The 16,134-nt window shown below is 40.5% G+C and overlaps 1 protein-coding gene across 1 annotated transcript in view; it reads right to left on the bottom strand.

The window, feature by feature from the left end:
- Window positions 1-16,134, bottom strand: part of TDRD1 (tudor domain containing 1) — a 54,422-nt gene that overhangs the window by 31,176 nt on the left and 7,112 nt on the right. The window contains exons 3-13 of the mRNA XM_075215633.1: window positions 13,605-13,675; window positions 13,328-13,481; window positions 12,439-12,544; window positions 10,604-10,664; window positions 9,482-9,592; window positions 8,793-8,978; window positions 3,919-4,062; window positions 3,646-3,817; window positions 3,466-3,555; window positions 1,669-1,851; window positions 1,459-1,566 (exon numbers count right to left, since the gene is read on the bottom strand). Coding sequence (XP_075071734.1) covers window positions 1,459-1,566; window positions 1,669-1,851; window positions 3,466-3,555; window positions 3,646-3,817; window positions 3,919-4,062; window positions 8,793-8,978; window positions 9,482-9,592; window positions 10,604-10,664; window positions 12,439-12,544; window positions 13,328-13,481; window positions 13,605-13,675 — 1,386 coding nt within the window. The remainder of the gene's footprint in view (window positions 1-1,458; window positions 1,567-1,668; window positions 1,852-3,465; window positions 3,556-3,645; window positions 3,818-3,918; window positions 4,063-8,792; window positions 8,979-9,481; window positions 9,593-10,603; window positions 10,665-12,438; window positions 12,545-13,327; window positions 13,482-13,604; window positions 13,676-16,134) is intronic.

Raw genomic sequence — 16,134 nt, forward strand, 5'->3', positions numbered from 1 at the left:
GCAACAATCCAGTGCCTAGCAGGACTCACTATGTTAGTGACCCAGCCTGACCCCGTCTCCTGAGCTAAAAATAGAATCTCTTTTCTTTTTATTCTTTTCATAGAATGACTGCTCCTAGTAAGAAGCAGCCTGCTCAGGGACACAGATTTTCTACCCCTCTCTCTCAGCATTGTGCTGGGAAAGGGTTTCACTTACCTTCTGCCACCCCTCCTCACGCAGTGTCTGCAGTCTATCTGACTGTCAGATCAGGAGGACGGACACAGCCTGCGGCGACTGTGCCCGGCTCCTAGAAGGGTATGAAAACGTTGGGAGAGGGAGGCTGGCAACAGAGGCACCTCTCACAGCACCTCCGATCCCCCCCCCCTCCATATAGTGCTTGCCACACGCTGCATACTGCAGATTCCTGCCATAAAATAATAAAAGTAACAGAAGAGGGCTGCTGAGCAGCCCAGACACAGCCCTTTCGCCGGGCACTTAAACTAGACTGAGGCTGGACAGGAGGTGGGGTATAGAGGGGGAGGAGCTAGGACTTAGTTAAACAGAAGTTTAAAGTGCCAGTTCGCCCTGTTCCTACTCTATACCCCAATGTCCCCGGTGTCCCCCAAAGGAAGACAGAGAAATATATATGTACAACTTGTTTTGTTCACAAGATAATCACATATTCCATATTTAATACATACTGACAGTAAATATATACTTTTTACTTAAAATTCTTGTCCCTGGCAATGGGCACTGGCATCACTTGTCCACCAGTCACCCACTGACTGCTCGGGTCAGACACACAATAACACTGACCCCAGTCTGGAACCACTTGCAGTACTGGGCTATGTGTACAGCTGCTGCAGCACCTCTTTGTTGGTTACTTCAGATCAGAGGACTGCTGTATAGCGGGCAGAGCAGTAAGACTGGATGCTGGGTTCATCACATGACATCTGAGAGATGGATTAGAGTTTAGCTCTAATCTCTGGGGCACAGGAACATAGGAGGTCTAAGATCTGTTAGGCTACAAGGTCTTCAAGCACTCCTTTAATACAGTTACGGATACACACATACTAGAAGGGAGTAAACCAGTCTGTTCCTTTATCTCAGACAAGGATCAGACACCTTTACTTAACTGTCAGGGGTGTGTGATCACCCCCATTCACATGCAGCCCTTCTCTGCGCTGGTGACACTACAGCGGGCTGGAGAACTTTATCTGTAAATCTCCGGCACACACTGACCTCCAGGACTTGGTCCCGGAGATTGGTTCTACCTACGAGCCAAAAACAGGCCCCAGGAATACAGGTTCCAAGATGTCACTTCTGCCCCAGCTCAGATATAGGCTCCTCCGGCTTAATTGTAATATGTAAATTAGGGTTCTAACTCGGATCAGGATTAGAAGAATATTTCTGGATTAGACAGAGAACAGGATTTGACGCATCCTAGTTTATTTACACTGGAATTATTAGGTTACTTACCTGTGAATTGTGCAGCACAAATTTCCCCGGGGGCTGGCATAAAACCTGGAGTGATGGGCATTGTACTATAACGCTCATTCATTGATGTCATTAACTCCGCAAGTTGTTCTAAAAAACAGACAAGAAAATTGTCAGATAATCTGGGAGTAATATATAACTGCTTTAACATTTAAGTACAACAGAATGAGATGTGTACATGCCGAGACTCACTTGCATTCTGCACCTGCTGACAAAAAAATGTTTCTGGGTTATGGATTACGGTGATGACGGCTTGAAGACGGTCTCCCACAGAAGCGGACATGGATCTGACCTGTGGTATAGGTGGGGGCGAATCTTTGCTGAGCTCCCCCTGCTTTTGTCCAGACATTTCCGCTAGTTCCCCCACGGCAGGACCTATGGAAACGTAACAGCCACACTTCACTTGCAAACTGGATAAAATAGTTATTTCATGCAGAATCAAGCTTGTATGTGTAAAGGGCAAATGGGACTGGTCAATTTCAATAGTTATTTAGAAAAAAAAAGAAAGAAATGCAGATACAAGCCCCTGAAAGTGTCAAACCTATAACACATGCAATGGAGCTATAGGCTGATCCGGCTGCTTAGCTGTCGGGTTAATCCATCAGCCGGATTCCCATTTGACCACCCACATGTGACTTAACTGAACGATAATACGGGAGCTACAGCCGAAACTGGAGCATGTGTTGCCAGCTTTAAAAGGTAAAATCTTGCAGATGTTTGTACACATATTTAAGGGAATCAAACAATGTCCAACCCATGTACTGCATAATAAAACTTGTTTCCAGTGTAATCATTTAGCCAGATATTATGGAATACAGCAAGCATCACTGACGAGGAGGAACATTTCAAATAGAGCCAAGCGAAGATAAATACATATTCCTATATTGCAGTGGCTGCTGTTAAACCAGCTTTATTTACTCACAAATCATGTATTCATTCCTAATTTACATCATCGGGCCACAAGTGTCCAACTAGACACTGATTGGCACTTTCTTATCTCACACACTTAAAAGGTAATCCTAATAAATGGTAAAACTTCCACTAATCATCAATCTTTACTACCTTGGATTATATTTTTTTATGACCTTTTCATTTGACAAACCATTTACAGCTCATCACTAACGTGTCAGGGGGACACTGTTACACAAATCAGCAGGGGTCAGGTTTATTTTATTACCTGTTCTCTAGAGGGGCCGAGCAGTAATGTGCATAAAATAATATTACCGCACTTTGCTTCATATGCAAAAATAATATTTAAACTGTACTAAAGTGGCATCTATACAAAGCGGGAGCAACTAGTTTGTGGCCTGGACTATATTCAGCCCCTCAGTGATGTCAGTAATGCCTGCTGGAATGACGGCCTGACTTCTCATGAATACTGGGCAAGTCAAGGATAATAGTGTTAAGGTATTAATCCCAGGAGAAACGTTACAGAGATGGGACAGGTCACACACCAGTACTGACAGCAAATATCTGCCATGACAAAATGTCCCATTCCCTTTACATATCCCTCTACTTAGATGAGAGTGAATAAACCAAATTCATGGTTTTGTTGCAAGTAAAAAACTAATTGTATAAAACAAAACAATAACCTACTTTACACTACCTAAATTTAATCAAACAAACTCATTTTGCTTTACCAATAGCTCTCTCTCGCTACAGCTTAAGTAGCATTCAAAAGTGTACGGATTTAACAGCAGCAATCTTGAAAACAAAGTGGATATTCAGATTATAGCTTTGCTTTTTCATACATTTTACATTGCACAGATAAATTTGTTTCAAAGACCATGAAAATAAACATAAGAGTATATGATTAAAGCAATGACATCTCACTGAGTAGCATAGTAACAGACATAAATCATTGAGGGAAGAGCAGATTATGGAAAATCTGTGACTGAACTACTGATAGATTCCTGGTCAGGTTTCTACATGAATTACAATGTGGTCTTATTTTCCCAAATGCTACTGCCTCTTATAAATACATCCAACCTTTTCCAGAGGTCTCATCTTGTACATGGGTTCCTCTTAGTGGTGTAAATGAGTACCCTTTCTCCAGCATGATTTTATGTACATGTTCTCCTGTACAAAGATAAAGAACATGGGGAAAATGAAAGAAACCACCAGTGTAGTAAGGCAGCAGTATCTATGGGTAAGAACCAGCTTGCAGACCTGAATCTGGAATCCAAACATCGACGGTGTATCTTGGCAATTCCTCCTGAACCAGATGGACTATACGGAAAGACAACCGTTGCCCTACAAGAAGTCTCTTCACATCTATAAGGCATTCGGAAGTCCACCCAATGGGAAGAGCAACCACATGAGCTATGCAGCAATTAACAGCCTATGGAAAACAAAGAGAAGATAGGCATGAGAATATGTTCCACTCAATAACGGCATTTCCCCAGGAAAAGAAAACCACCACTGAGAGAAGTCTGGACTCACAGAAGGAGGTAATAGTTCTACATCTTTATGCATTGGCTGAAAATCATCCAGCTTCAAAGTCTCCACATTGCCGTAGTCCAGATACAGAACCTGTGCTGTGCTCGTAGTCATCTCTAGATTGTGCACAAGCACTCTGTACCATTGCTGAAAGAAAAGGGTATAAACAGGAGGATCTTCACTTTCTGGCTAAGTCTTCTATGATATCTCTATTGTGAAATATAAACAAGTAAAAAAAGAACAGATGTCCGTCTAAAGGACCAAGAGTCTTCAGTTTTCAAGAATTATATTTAATGCAGACAACTGGAAAATTACAATCAACTGATAGTCTGGAGATGATTGTCAAGGTCAGAGATGGCCCCCCAGCTTCTTCCCACTGTATTGACCAATTTGTTTGTTATAGCTCGTAGAATCGGTTTAAAATATTATGCATGTATTATCCATGTAGTGTATGTATCTCATATGGATGTTACTTCTGCTTCTTACGCCTCCTGTGCTCAAATTAAACCACAACTCTATGGTGTCTGTGGAATCCCGAACGATTGGAGCAGAGAACAAGTACATTGAATTGTCTTGATCCAAGCCTGGGCGCCATACTAGGCAATAGAATTGTTCCTAAGTAAGCATTCGGGCCACATTTTTTAAGAAAATACTGTTTAGCACAAGTATTTTAATAGTAGTCAGGTCAACTATAATGCGATTTTGTTGTTTGCCTGGGTAAAGGGCAAAAAAACAAAAAAAACAAAAAAAACAAAAAACGAACATTACAGGATAATAGCTGGTTATCAGTTTTGCACCATTTGTGGTCCCCTGTAAACTCCCAGACAATGCGTGGTACCCTTAATCTTTCTCCATGTGTGTCACTAAATGTAAGGAACAACAGCCCTAATGCAGGTGCCTAAGTGAATTAAGGTTAAGGGAGAGTGAGATGTCTGGACAGGTCCTCGGTAGCTGAAGAGTGGATGCATGACCAGCATACATGTCTGGGATTCAAAGTTTCTTTCTTTTGTATCTTTATTTTAATGTCCCAATAATATATTATGAATGCTGCCTTGTCAGAGAGGCATTGTCTGTGAATTGGGATGTCCTCCTATTATCACTTTGGTTAATTATTCTAGCAGTGTGTGAAGAGTGAACTGAGTAAATCCACTCCCTATTCTTGGTTAGATAAATGGTGTAAATTGTATGAAATCCCCAGCTGTGGTTTATTCCGTTAGGCCTCGTTAAGGCTTCCCCAGTGCTGGTCCACCACTTGCTAATATCCAGATCCACAAGGGAAAAATAATCTGGTGTAAAAAGCTACATTTTATTGAACATAAAAATACCTGACTTACAGCTCGGAAAGAATCAACTTACACATTACATTGTCTGTAATGGTCAGAAGCCAGCAGTCTTACACCTCATAATGCATTCAAATAATGACAGGTCCAACTCGTTTTGGATCTCCGGCATTTGCAAGTACTCACCATAGAATCAATCTAAATACTCTAATACAACCATCTTATTGATTAGCAAATACAAGTCTATCAGAAGTTGGGAAATATTTTTTTTAAAAAATAATTTCTATTTAAATTGTTTATCTAATAAAATAATGAATTTATTAAAAATCTAATAAAACCATGTTTAATTATAAGAGCCCAGGTTTGCCTTTCACACATATTTGAACAAACTATTCATAACATGTTAAGAAACACATAAAAACAAATATTCTACCACACATATACACACTACTTTCCCAACAGTATGTGGACACCGGAACATCACATCCATCCATATGTGCTTGTTGAACATCTCATTCCTAGACCATGGGCATTAATATGGAGTTGGTCCCCCCTTTGCTGCTCCCACTCTTCTGGGAAGGTGTCCACTAGATTTTGGAACATCTATGCTGGATTGGTATCCATTCATCCACAAGGGAATTAGTGAGGTCGGGCACTGATGATGAGCGACAAGGCCTGGCTTGTTCCTATTCATCCCAAAGGTGTATGATGGGGGTGAGGTCAGGGATCCGTGTGGCTCAGTCCCGTTCTCAAACTCTTTATTTTCAAACCGTAACAATGATACATTACAACATGAAGTCCCAGTAAACAAGATACATTGTCCAAATCGTACGTGGCTCAAATATATAAAACAACAGACAAACAACTTATAGGGACAGATTCAATTCCCCGTGGCATCATATAGAACAAAGCGGGTTGTGGATCATTGCCGTTACTACGGTAATAGATGCGCATTATTACCATTAGCACGGTAATATCAATGTTGAATTTTGCTCACAGTTCTGTGAGCCGCGAGCAAAAATCCATGCTAAAAGTAATTGAATCTTCCCCATAGAATGTAGAGTAAAACTACATTGATTGAGCAGCTCAGTTTTTGAGGGAGAGGTGGCTGCTTCCATGCCCTGGATAGGAGCAATTTGGAGGCTTGGCAGATGTATGAGAGCAGGCGATCAGTGGGTTTGCTGAGATGGGGGACGGGGTGGTTGAGGAGAAGTATCAGAGGGTCCTTGGGAATGCTTACACCAGTGGCCTGATTGATAGGTGAGATTCCAAAAGTCATAAATAACTGGGCAGTCCCACTATATGTGAAGAAAAGTACCTTTAGCACCACAGCAGTGGACTGTCACCTGGGGGTACAGGAGGTTCATTTTTTCCAGGACCAGGTCCCAATGAGAAAAGATGCCAGCATTAATTCAGACCTTGGCTGTCCGGGATCAGATGACTGACCACCCCTCCACCAGGAAAACATTTTTTATTTTTGATGGACCTGGCATTGTGCACGGGGGAATTGTCATGCTGAAACAGTAAAGGGCCTTCCCCAAACAGTGGCCATATAGCTGGAAGTGCAGTTCTCTAGGATGCCACTGTCTGCTGTATCACAATGTTTCCCAACACTGATCCTGATCCTCAAGTACCTAAACAGGTCATTTTCCCACCTGTCTGTGTGTGTGTGTATATTATATACATACACAATAGTATTATACTAGATTTACCAATACATTTATATTTTTATTGTTTGATTCGATAAAAAAAATGTAAATACACAACTAAAATTCAACTTTTTACAATCAGTTTCTCTTCCCCTATTCTTTTATATTACTCTGTTAGATAATATGTGAATACACAAGGATTGTAGAGTGTAAATTCCATGTGACAGTTGAGTTAATGCAAGATTGTCTACTTAGGTAAATAATCATTCACACACTCTGAGGAGTCCCAAAACCATTCCTCCCCTTCTCCCTCGGAAACAGGGTTAGGAGCTTAAAAATGATGCGACCTCACAGTCAAAGATCTCACTCCCCTCTCCTCTTGATTGTAATCTCTCACAGTAGGGCTCTCCTTATCCACCTGTGACTCCCCTGACTCACACTCTCTATGTCACCTTTAATGCCCCTTGTCTTTAACATCTGATGCACTGTATTTTGCATTTATACCTTATTTTTACTGTACCGTGCAGTTATACTGTCTGTACTCCATTAGTAACATGTAGAATGTATTCTATGTTTTGTATGCTCTACTTCCCCACTATATGGCAGGTTTTTTAACCAGATTATAAATAACAATTAAACTTTGTCTAAAGTGTTTTTCCATCAATATATTGTAGGGCAGATGAAATACTATTGTTCCCCTATCTTTAAAGGTGTTTATTGGGCTATTTGTTCAAGATTTTTGAGAGAAAAAATAAGAAACTTATGAACTTATTTAAGTGACAGACTTTATGCAGAGTAAGTATTACAGTGTTTCAACAAGGGACTACTCTATCGATGGACTATACACATGACTATTGCCTGTGTTAGATGGGGATTTCTTGTATATTAAAGGTGGTATGTTTTCGAAAAGAGAAAAATGCATTAAAGAAATGCGTGTTACCAAAGTAATAAATGTAATCATGTTTTACACAAGAATTTAAATATCTGTTACACAAAAGGCAGCATATCATTTAAAAAAAACAGGACTAAAAACACAAATATAAGGTCAGCTAATAGTGCTTTGAGCCACCAACTGTTGTTTGGGTTCAGATAGACAACTGAGAAGGCCATAACCTACGGATAACATCATGCTCATAAAACCATTGGGTGACACCCTTCCCATCAGAAAAACGGGAACATGGGATGATAATGATCACTGGGTACCAATATGTAGCCATTAGCACTGGCCTTAGAAGGGCACCCAAACCAAGTCAAGAAAATACGTTCAACAGGATTAAGGGACCACCAGAACCCTTCACTATTTGAAACAGGCGCTCTTGGTTGTAGAATCATTTAGGGTGGCAACAAAAGTGCATTCATCTGCTTGTCAAAAACATTTGCTGTTCCATCAGGTCCCTGCTGTGAGATCATGAAATCCAATGGCGTACTGGGGGAATGATCGATCATGTTCTTCATCAGGACCAGTCTTGTGGAGACATTTGCGACCTGGACAGTCAAAGAAAGTTCAACGTGGCCAAAAACTCTTCGAGTTATCCCTTAATGGACCGTTCTAGTGCAGTGGTGACCCTGGCCAGTCAGCAGGGAGCCAACATGACCCAACACAAAAAAAAAAATAAATCTAAAGTAAGAGCAAAAGGGCCCATGGCCACCTCATATGATTGGGGCTGGGATAAGGACTAAGGAGGTGCAGAGGATGAGTTACATTTTCCCAGTGCTCGGCCTCCTAAGCTGAAGCATTTCTTACTGTCTCTGAAGGGGAAAAAGAAATACTGCAATGGAAACTTTTTAATGCAAAAAAAGGAAACCAAGAGTTAAAATGACATTTAATCTTACATACAATTATTAGTTGCTTGAGTTTCAATTTAAGATAGAGGTGTAGACCTCCTATGAAATATAATCACAATATGCTGTACACAAATATGCATCAACACCTGCAGCTGCCACTTACCTGATCCTGGGAGAACTTTGCCACGCATACCTCCCCTATGTCAGGTGTGTAACCTCTCTTCACGTTCTCTGGATTTGAGTACACATTTTTCAGCGACCTTGATACCATCGCAAGAGACTCCAACGAAGTAGCATTACAAAACTGGACAAAGAAATTACTCGGACTTGAAAATTCCACCACATAACCCTGAAATAATAAAACACACATACAAAAAAAAAAATCAACAAATTGCATAAAACTTTCCATACAGGGAAATGAAAACCAAAGTGGTGAATCGCTACTAAACCGTTACAAATTTAACTAAATCAGAAGTTTGAACAGTGAATCACCACCTCTGTAAGGACACGTTTAGCTGTGGGGTCTACACTGTAAAGCTCACCAGAATATGTTAGATTGGATAAATCATCCGTAACGTAATCTACACATCCGATGCTGAAACCAAACTGCATATTGCATTATACAGAACACCGCGCAGTAACAAAGTTTCAGGAAGAGATCTGAAATAATGAGCCTGCGATTATGGGAAATGTTTTTCAGCACACACCAAATTTCTTTGGTCAGTAAACCCTATTGAGGACATGAAGAAATGCCCAGCCTATAACACAATATATAAGTGCGACATACTCATAGCATTGAGAACCTGCATAGGAACATTTACATGCAGATATTAGTGATAGATCCGACATCACCTGCATCTCCATGCCTTCACTCAGAGTCGTCTCCTGTAAGTCACGCAGCGTAATCTTCCTTACATCTTCCTGAAAATTCCTGAATTCAGGCACGGCAGCACATGGCTTGGGCTAAGACAAAGAGGATACAATAACAGTCAGCATATAGCATGAGGTGATGAACACATTGTACAGAAAGCTTGTCGCTGCCCTATATGCTCAGCACTGACGGGACTAAGGGACTGATACTGTACTGAGACACAGGCTCATTCATCACAACTGGGGGGGGAGCTTTCTTGTGCCTTTCACGTTCAAAAATCACCATTTAATTATCCACATAAATACTAGAATATCCCTCTACCCTCTTTTTGTCACTGTTTTTCCTAGACTGATATTATGGATACTTTTTCATAAACGGACCTAATTCATTCCTGAAACGCGTGGCTCACATTTTATTTCCATATATTTACACCTTTTCATTTCCTCATCTTTCCCCGCCCAGCCTCTCAGCCGTTTATGGATACATGGCTCTCAATCTAAGGAGTGCTTGCATAAAGAAAATTGATCATGTGATGGGGACAACGCAGCTCCCAAAATGGGACCCACGGGTACAGAAACGCTGCTTATTAATTAAGGAGAATGGAAATAGTGATTATAAATAAAATATGATAAGATTCCTGGTCACAAGATCACCCATCTTCAGGCGAGTACTTGTTAGACACACCCAGCATTTGAGTCACAGAAGTGCCATGTACTAATGAACTATACATGACAGGTGGTTAAGGGAAGAGATGGAAGGACATATTGTCTTTGATAAAGGTCCCAAAAGGGATGGAAACATTGGAACAAAGACCCTTTTGTTTTTACCTGTCGCTATAACTCTGTTTGACTATATACACCACACATAATTTGATATTTTTGCCAAAATAGACCTATTTAAAATATTTCTGCATTAAATTGATAATTTAATTAGATTAGTTTCAGTCTATTATTCTTAATAGATCTATTTACTGTAATTGCTGCCAATACAAAAATTAAACAGAACGAAAAAAAAATATTACTGTACTTAAAATTTTAACAATTTAGCAAATAGCGATTAATATAGCTGGCCACCATAGCTAGGACATGCTGATTTTCTGTTACCTTTGGGGATACTTTTGTATTTCCTCTTCCTCTTGATGATTTATCCCCATCTGGCCCTTTTCTGAAATTAATGATTTAGCAGAAGCTTAATAGCAAGGTCAGAATTACATTATAGAGACAGTAACACCACAGTGCATTCTACACTACAGATTATATATTGAGAGTACCAACAAGAAAACCAGAGCAGCAGCGCCACCAACTGGCTCCTATAAAATGGCACAAAGCAAACTTCTATTTTCAATTATTATTATTCTAATTAACATTTTCTAAAATTTGCAAACAATTGACAAAAATGTTATTAGAAGGGATGTTGAATTAAGGACACACCGCCTCCCCCAAGAAGACCCATATGGTGGATATCAGTAGGGATCTCTCCCTTGGGATGCAAACAGCTGGAGGAATTGAGCAAACACAGGTGTACTGAACAACTTATCTATCACCTCTTCTTCCTCACCTGCCATCTCCATTTTCTCCCAGTTGGTCCTACTGTCTCTCACCACCCCTCCCTCTAGAATGTAAGCTCTCGTGGGCAGGGTTCTCTCTACCTATTGTCCACGTATGTCCTGTCATTTCTTTTGCTGCACTCCGTGTGAGTCCCCATAGCATTACTCACACTCATCTGTGCTACTTATATGTATTATCTCTTCTATTTGTAACTTGCTTCTGTATCTGGCGCTATGGAATCTGTGATGCCTTAGAAATAAATAACAACAACAACAAAAACATGGGACCTGAAAGAATAGCTACTGCCCCTATCCAATCAGATGCTGGGGCAAGGAGTAGACCAGGCTACCTAGCAAGTGTGGATTACAAACTGAGGAGAGGGAAAGAAACTAAATCCAACATTCCAAATCCTTTCATTCCAACCAACAAAATCTTATATAAAATCCTCCTGACACCAACCAGTGACACCTTCAAAAACATCACCACTGGGGCAGGAAAATTAAGGCTTTAAAAAAAGTCACTGTTTGATAAGTGTATCACAAAGCAGAAAAATATACATGAAATATCTAGTGTTGATACTTAATGAAATACAACCACCCATACATTCACTCTTCAGCAGCAGACTGTCTTACTAGGAGAAAAGAGCTTCTCTAAAATAGCAGAGAGTGAAAGACACAAGGGAAGGGCCGGTGATGTCACAGCAGCTAAAATGACTGCAAACTCAGCTTTTTGACAGAAACCAGTTCCTACTAGGACAATGTACTTAAGATGTGGGAGAAGCTTCAGCTTTCTGTAAAGGTAGATAGGTAATACATTAGAACAGAATTGCAGTGTAATGTTTTTATAACACTTAATATATTTTACAATAAGTGCTTTCCTCTTGCATCTTTCAGTCTCCCTCCAAATTCAGACTATACCTTCTTGTTATATGACATATTTATAATAAATAAATAAAAATTCTATATCATTCCTCTATTCTGTTACTTTCACGCTCCTGACCTACTTTCTTTAGGATGAGAAGCTCCACTTAGATAAAACGTCTACCCAAGCCTGGAGGAATAATTAATAAGAAGTTCTTCATAGCTGTTAATTTTAGCGAACAACCTCATGATTATGACGTACCGTCAACACTGTGGTCAACGATTCTGCGCTATTTTTGAAGCAAATGGTGCACTGAAGTGGAGATTGGCTCTGCAGTTAGGTTATATGGAGCGCGGATATTTCTAGTATTTCTGGGGGCTAAGGTTTAGGGCAGTTTTTCTCCATTCTTAGTTTATGTGCCACCACACTCTGCCTTTTTCGCTTGAAAGATGTTAAGCTAAAAAGTAAACAACCAGCAAGATAATATACCAGCAATAACCCAAGTATTGGTAAATCGAACAATCACTTACGTCGTCATCGCCGGCTTGCAGAATACAGAATGTGCCTTCCAGTCCTGTTTCTGGCACTCCACCGAGCAGTAGTAGGTCTGCTGGCACTGGGAGCATCTCCTGGATCCTGTACAGAATACAGTGCTGGACGTATTACACAACACAGGGAAATAACTACAACTGTAATCATAGGTACTGATCTGACCGTCAGTAACTACAAAAAACTCATTTGTGGCAAATTCAAGTGGCATAAAGAAAGAATCCTGAGATAACGGATTTAAAAGATTTCAGACAGAGGTAACAAATCCTACTGGCTCATTTCACCTTGAGATTTACATTGAGTGCAGGAGTGGTATAATGGCACTGCAGAAAATACACTGTAGGTTGCATTAAATACAAAGGTTATTGATGATAAACACTTGGGTGAAAAACAATGAATGGGACATGAAAGATAAAGCAACGTATTTAGTAAAGTACAGGTGGTCATATACAAAGCAATAGGTAAGTTCAATTTGTCTGAAGGTATTACCCTATTGTGCTACCAAGTGTCTGTCAGCTCCACATCCAACTTTCTTGTTGCTGCCCCTACACATGCAGGGACACCTCTCTGTGTAACTAACCCACTGTTTCTTTGGGCGAAGAGAACTGAACTAAGTCTGGGGGGGGCAAGCATGAGGTCTCCAGAAGTAGATGCCCGAGCATATGTGCCCACACCACCACACAGACAAGAGCTACTTTAATAAATGAGGGCAATAGCTCTATCCCCAGCTCCTATACAGGACAATGAAGACCTGAGGAAGGTGCAGGTGTGTTACAGACAAGAAGAGGGGTACAAACATAACCACCATCTGTATCCCCCTGCTGCAGAAGGACCAATAAATGTACCCCAACAGCAAACTTTTAGACTTACCGTGTAACCCACAGTTATGGCAGCTTGTAGATCGTGATACTGGTTTTATCATGTTAAAGAATTCTGGGTCATTGCCCAGAGACATGATGTTATCAAGGGTCCCCCGCTGCTTTCTCTCACTAGTGGGAGTAGCCCTGACATTCGCATGCGGTCCCTGCACAAGAAGAGAACGCTGTCAATCACTGTGGGCACACGGCAGTATTGTGTGGTGACGCATCAGGGACATATTGCATAGTCTGTAACAAGACACGATAGAGATCATAACGATGGCACTTACAGAGGTCATAGCATCGGCAGACGAATATCCAGCAAAACCGTTCTGTTTTTCCATATCCTCTCTGCAATTACCTGGATGGAAATCATTTAAAAAAAAAACAAACAAAAAAAAAACAAACACCATCACCAAAACTAATTGCAATAACCTCATAAAAACTGTAACTCAGTATTTACAGATGTATCTATCATTCCCATACACAAACTTGGTCACCATGTGGCTGATGTATCACTACCACAAACATTCATGATCATAAGCACTTAATCCAGTCACACGCTGCAGTATTATGATGCCAAATAATTACCCTATGGAAATGAATAGGATAATTACTGGGCAGAAAATTTAGTCACCACACAGTGGCCGAATTAAAAGATGTTATGTATGATGGTAAAAATGAATTGAAGTATGGACGGATATGGAATTAGATATGACATGGAGTAGGAAGTCAGACTGATGCTGTGCATTCTGGTGACTACTAAACTACAGGGTTGTTTACACAAAGCAGGAGCCCGTCAGCTGCAGTTATGTGGAGAGAGAAGCTGCAGCAGAACAGTTTATACCTAAAATATTGGGATTAAATCATTCAAATAGAACAGCAATACCAAGGGGTAAATGTATTAACCTCCGGATTGTTGAACTCCCACGAGTTCGCCGTCTTCAGCGCTTAAATTTAAAGCGGCGCTGCCTTGTAAAGGGCCGTCTTCAGCGCTTAAATTTAAAGCGGCGCTGCCTTGTAAAGGGAAACTTCCCTTTACAAGGCAGCGCCGCTTTAAATTTAAGCGCTGAACACGGCGAACTCGCGGGAGTTCAACAATCCGGAGGTTAATATATTTACCCCCATGAGTTATCTTAAATGAGGTTTAATTTCCTTTTCTTTTAACATGTATCAGTGTGGCAGGCTATAAGAATAATATCAGTATATAGTATTTTCTTTGTTGTGTTTTTTAAGGTTTCTATTAATGATTGATAATGCTGCAGTGTCATGTCACTACCACGGCAACCACAGTCACATGATGTAGTGAGCAGAAAGGCTTTGGAATGCCCCCCTCGGAACCCCTATAAAATACCCCCCTCCTTCTCCCTGCTCTGCTTTCACATGACATGCTGAGAGCTGCGGGTCTGTCTGTTACTGCGACCTTCTGATATTCTGAAAGGGAGATAATGATTTGTAGGACAGGTAAAAAAAAAAAAAACATGTCTAGTGCTTTAAAAAATATTAATCTTGCTTCTTTATAATTTTCTGTGCCAACAGCATCTCTTACGGAGATCTGAACCCTCCAGGATACTGATTAAAACTAGATGAAGCAAAAAAGCTTCTTAATCATGTAGCCAACATTAAAAGGGATCAAGGAAAAGATAGTGTATACGAGATTTGATAATACTCCCTGAATACAGGGGAGTCTGATACCCTTGCTATCTGGGATTTAGTGTATTGCCTTGAAACAACTGATTGATTCGTTTTGAATAACACTGCTGCCATAATAATGGCTGTGACGAACCAGCGCTCAGACCTGACTGCTACAAATGTTGCTGTTTGCATGGCTCATCCTGCAACCTTTACTTTGAAGCACATGTGACTCCTGACCAAGTGATTTTTAACCTTTAATCCATTGCAGGATTCTGCTGGCCAAGCAACCATTATTCTTGCTGATTGTTATCTACATACTGATGGATTCTGGAGACCATTCCCACTGACTCACTGCAACGCCTTCACTTTTTGTTTCCTTTGGTACAAGTATCACGTGAGGTTTCCCATTTGAACAAAGGGTGGATGGGGTCACTGATTTCCCCTGCTTATTGTATCATTGTACAAGTCACCAGCAAAGGTTAGACAGGCACCTACGCCAAAAACTCAGGAGCTGTTTTGGAATTTGCAGATAGTTGGCATTTATACATTTGTGTAATATCAGTTTGATTACAAGATTGTGTGTGTAGATTCAGATTTCGGGTTGTGTAGTTGTCTGTCCTTGTGTGGAAGCAGATGCTGTCACACCAGCAAAGAAATTGCTAGAAGAATTTCTCAATAGATAAAGGTTACTAATCACTAGGTCATCAGATACGGGGGACACATCTCACAAGTGAAATTATCAGTCACGTATGACAGGCATTGGGCATTACACAACAGTTGCACATTCCTTATGATCCATAGGGTACCACTAAGGTGGAGAGATAATGGAACCTTAAAAAAAAAAAAAAGCCAAAGACTGTGGTGGGACAAATTTCAAATAACCAGATGTTTATTTCTAAGCACAATACTCATGTTGGTCAAAGTGTCACCACATGAGATTTTGTGTATATAGGATTGAATCCAGAAAACAATAATTCAAATGACTGAGGAACAAAATCTTTAAACTCTATTCATCAACAGGAGTGGCCCAACGACTTGTAAAGGAGGGTGACTAGAAACTGGGTAATGACAAAGGTTCATCAACAGAGGATGACATCTGCTTATAGGGGTAAAGGGCCATAGCTAGTGCTTCAGCAATACCAGGGAAACAACCTGATACAGTCCTCACACTGCAAGGAACTTTAG

Source organism: Mixophyes fleayi, chromosome 6, assembly GCF_038048845.1.
Source record: "Mixophyes fleayi isolate aMixFle1 chromosome 6, aMixFle1.hap1, whole genome shotgun sequence".
NCBI classification, from domain to species: Eukaryota; Metazoa; Chordata; class Amphibia; order Anura; family Limnodynastidae; genus Mixophyes; species Mixophyes fleayi.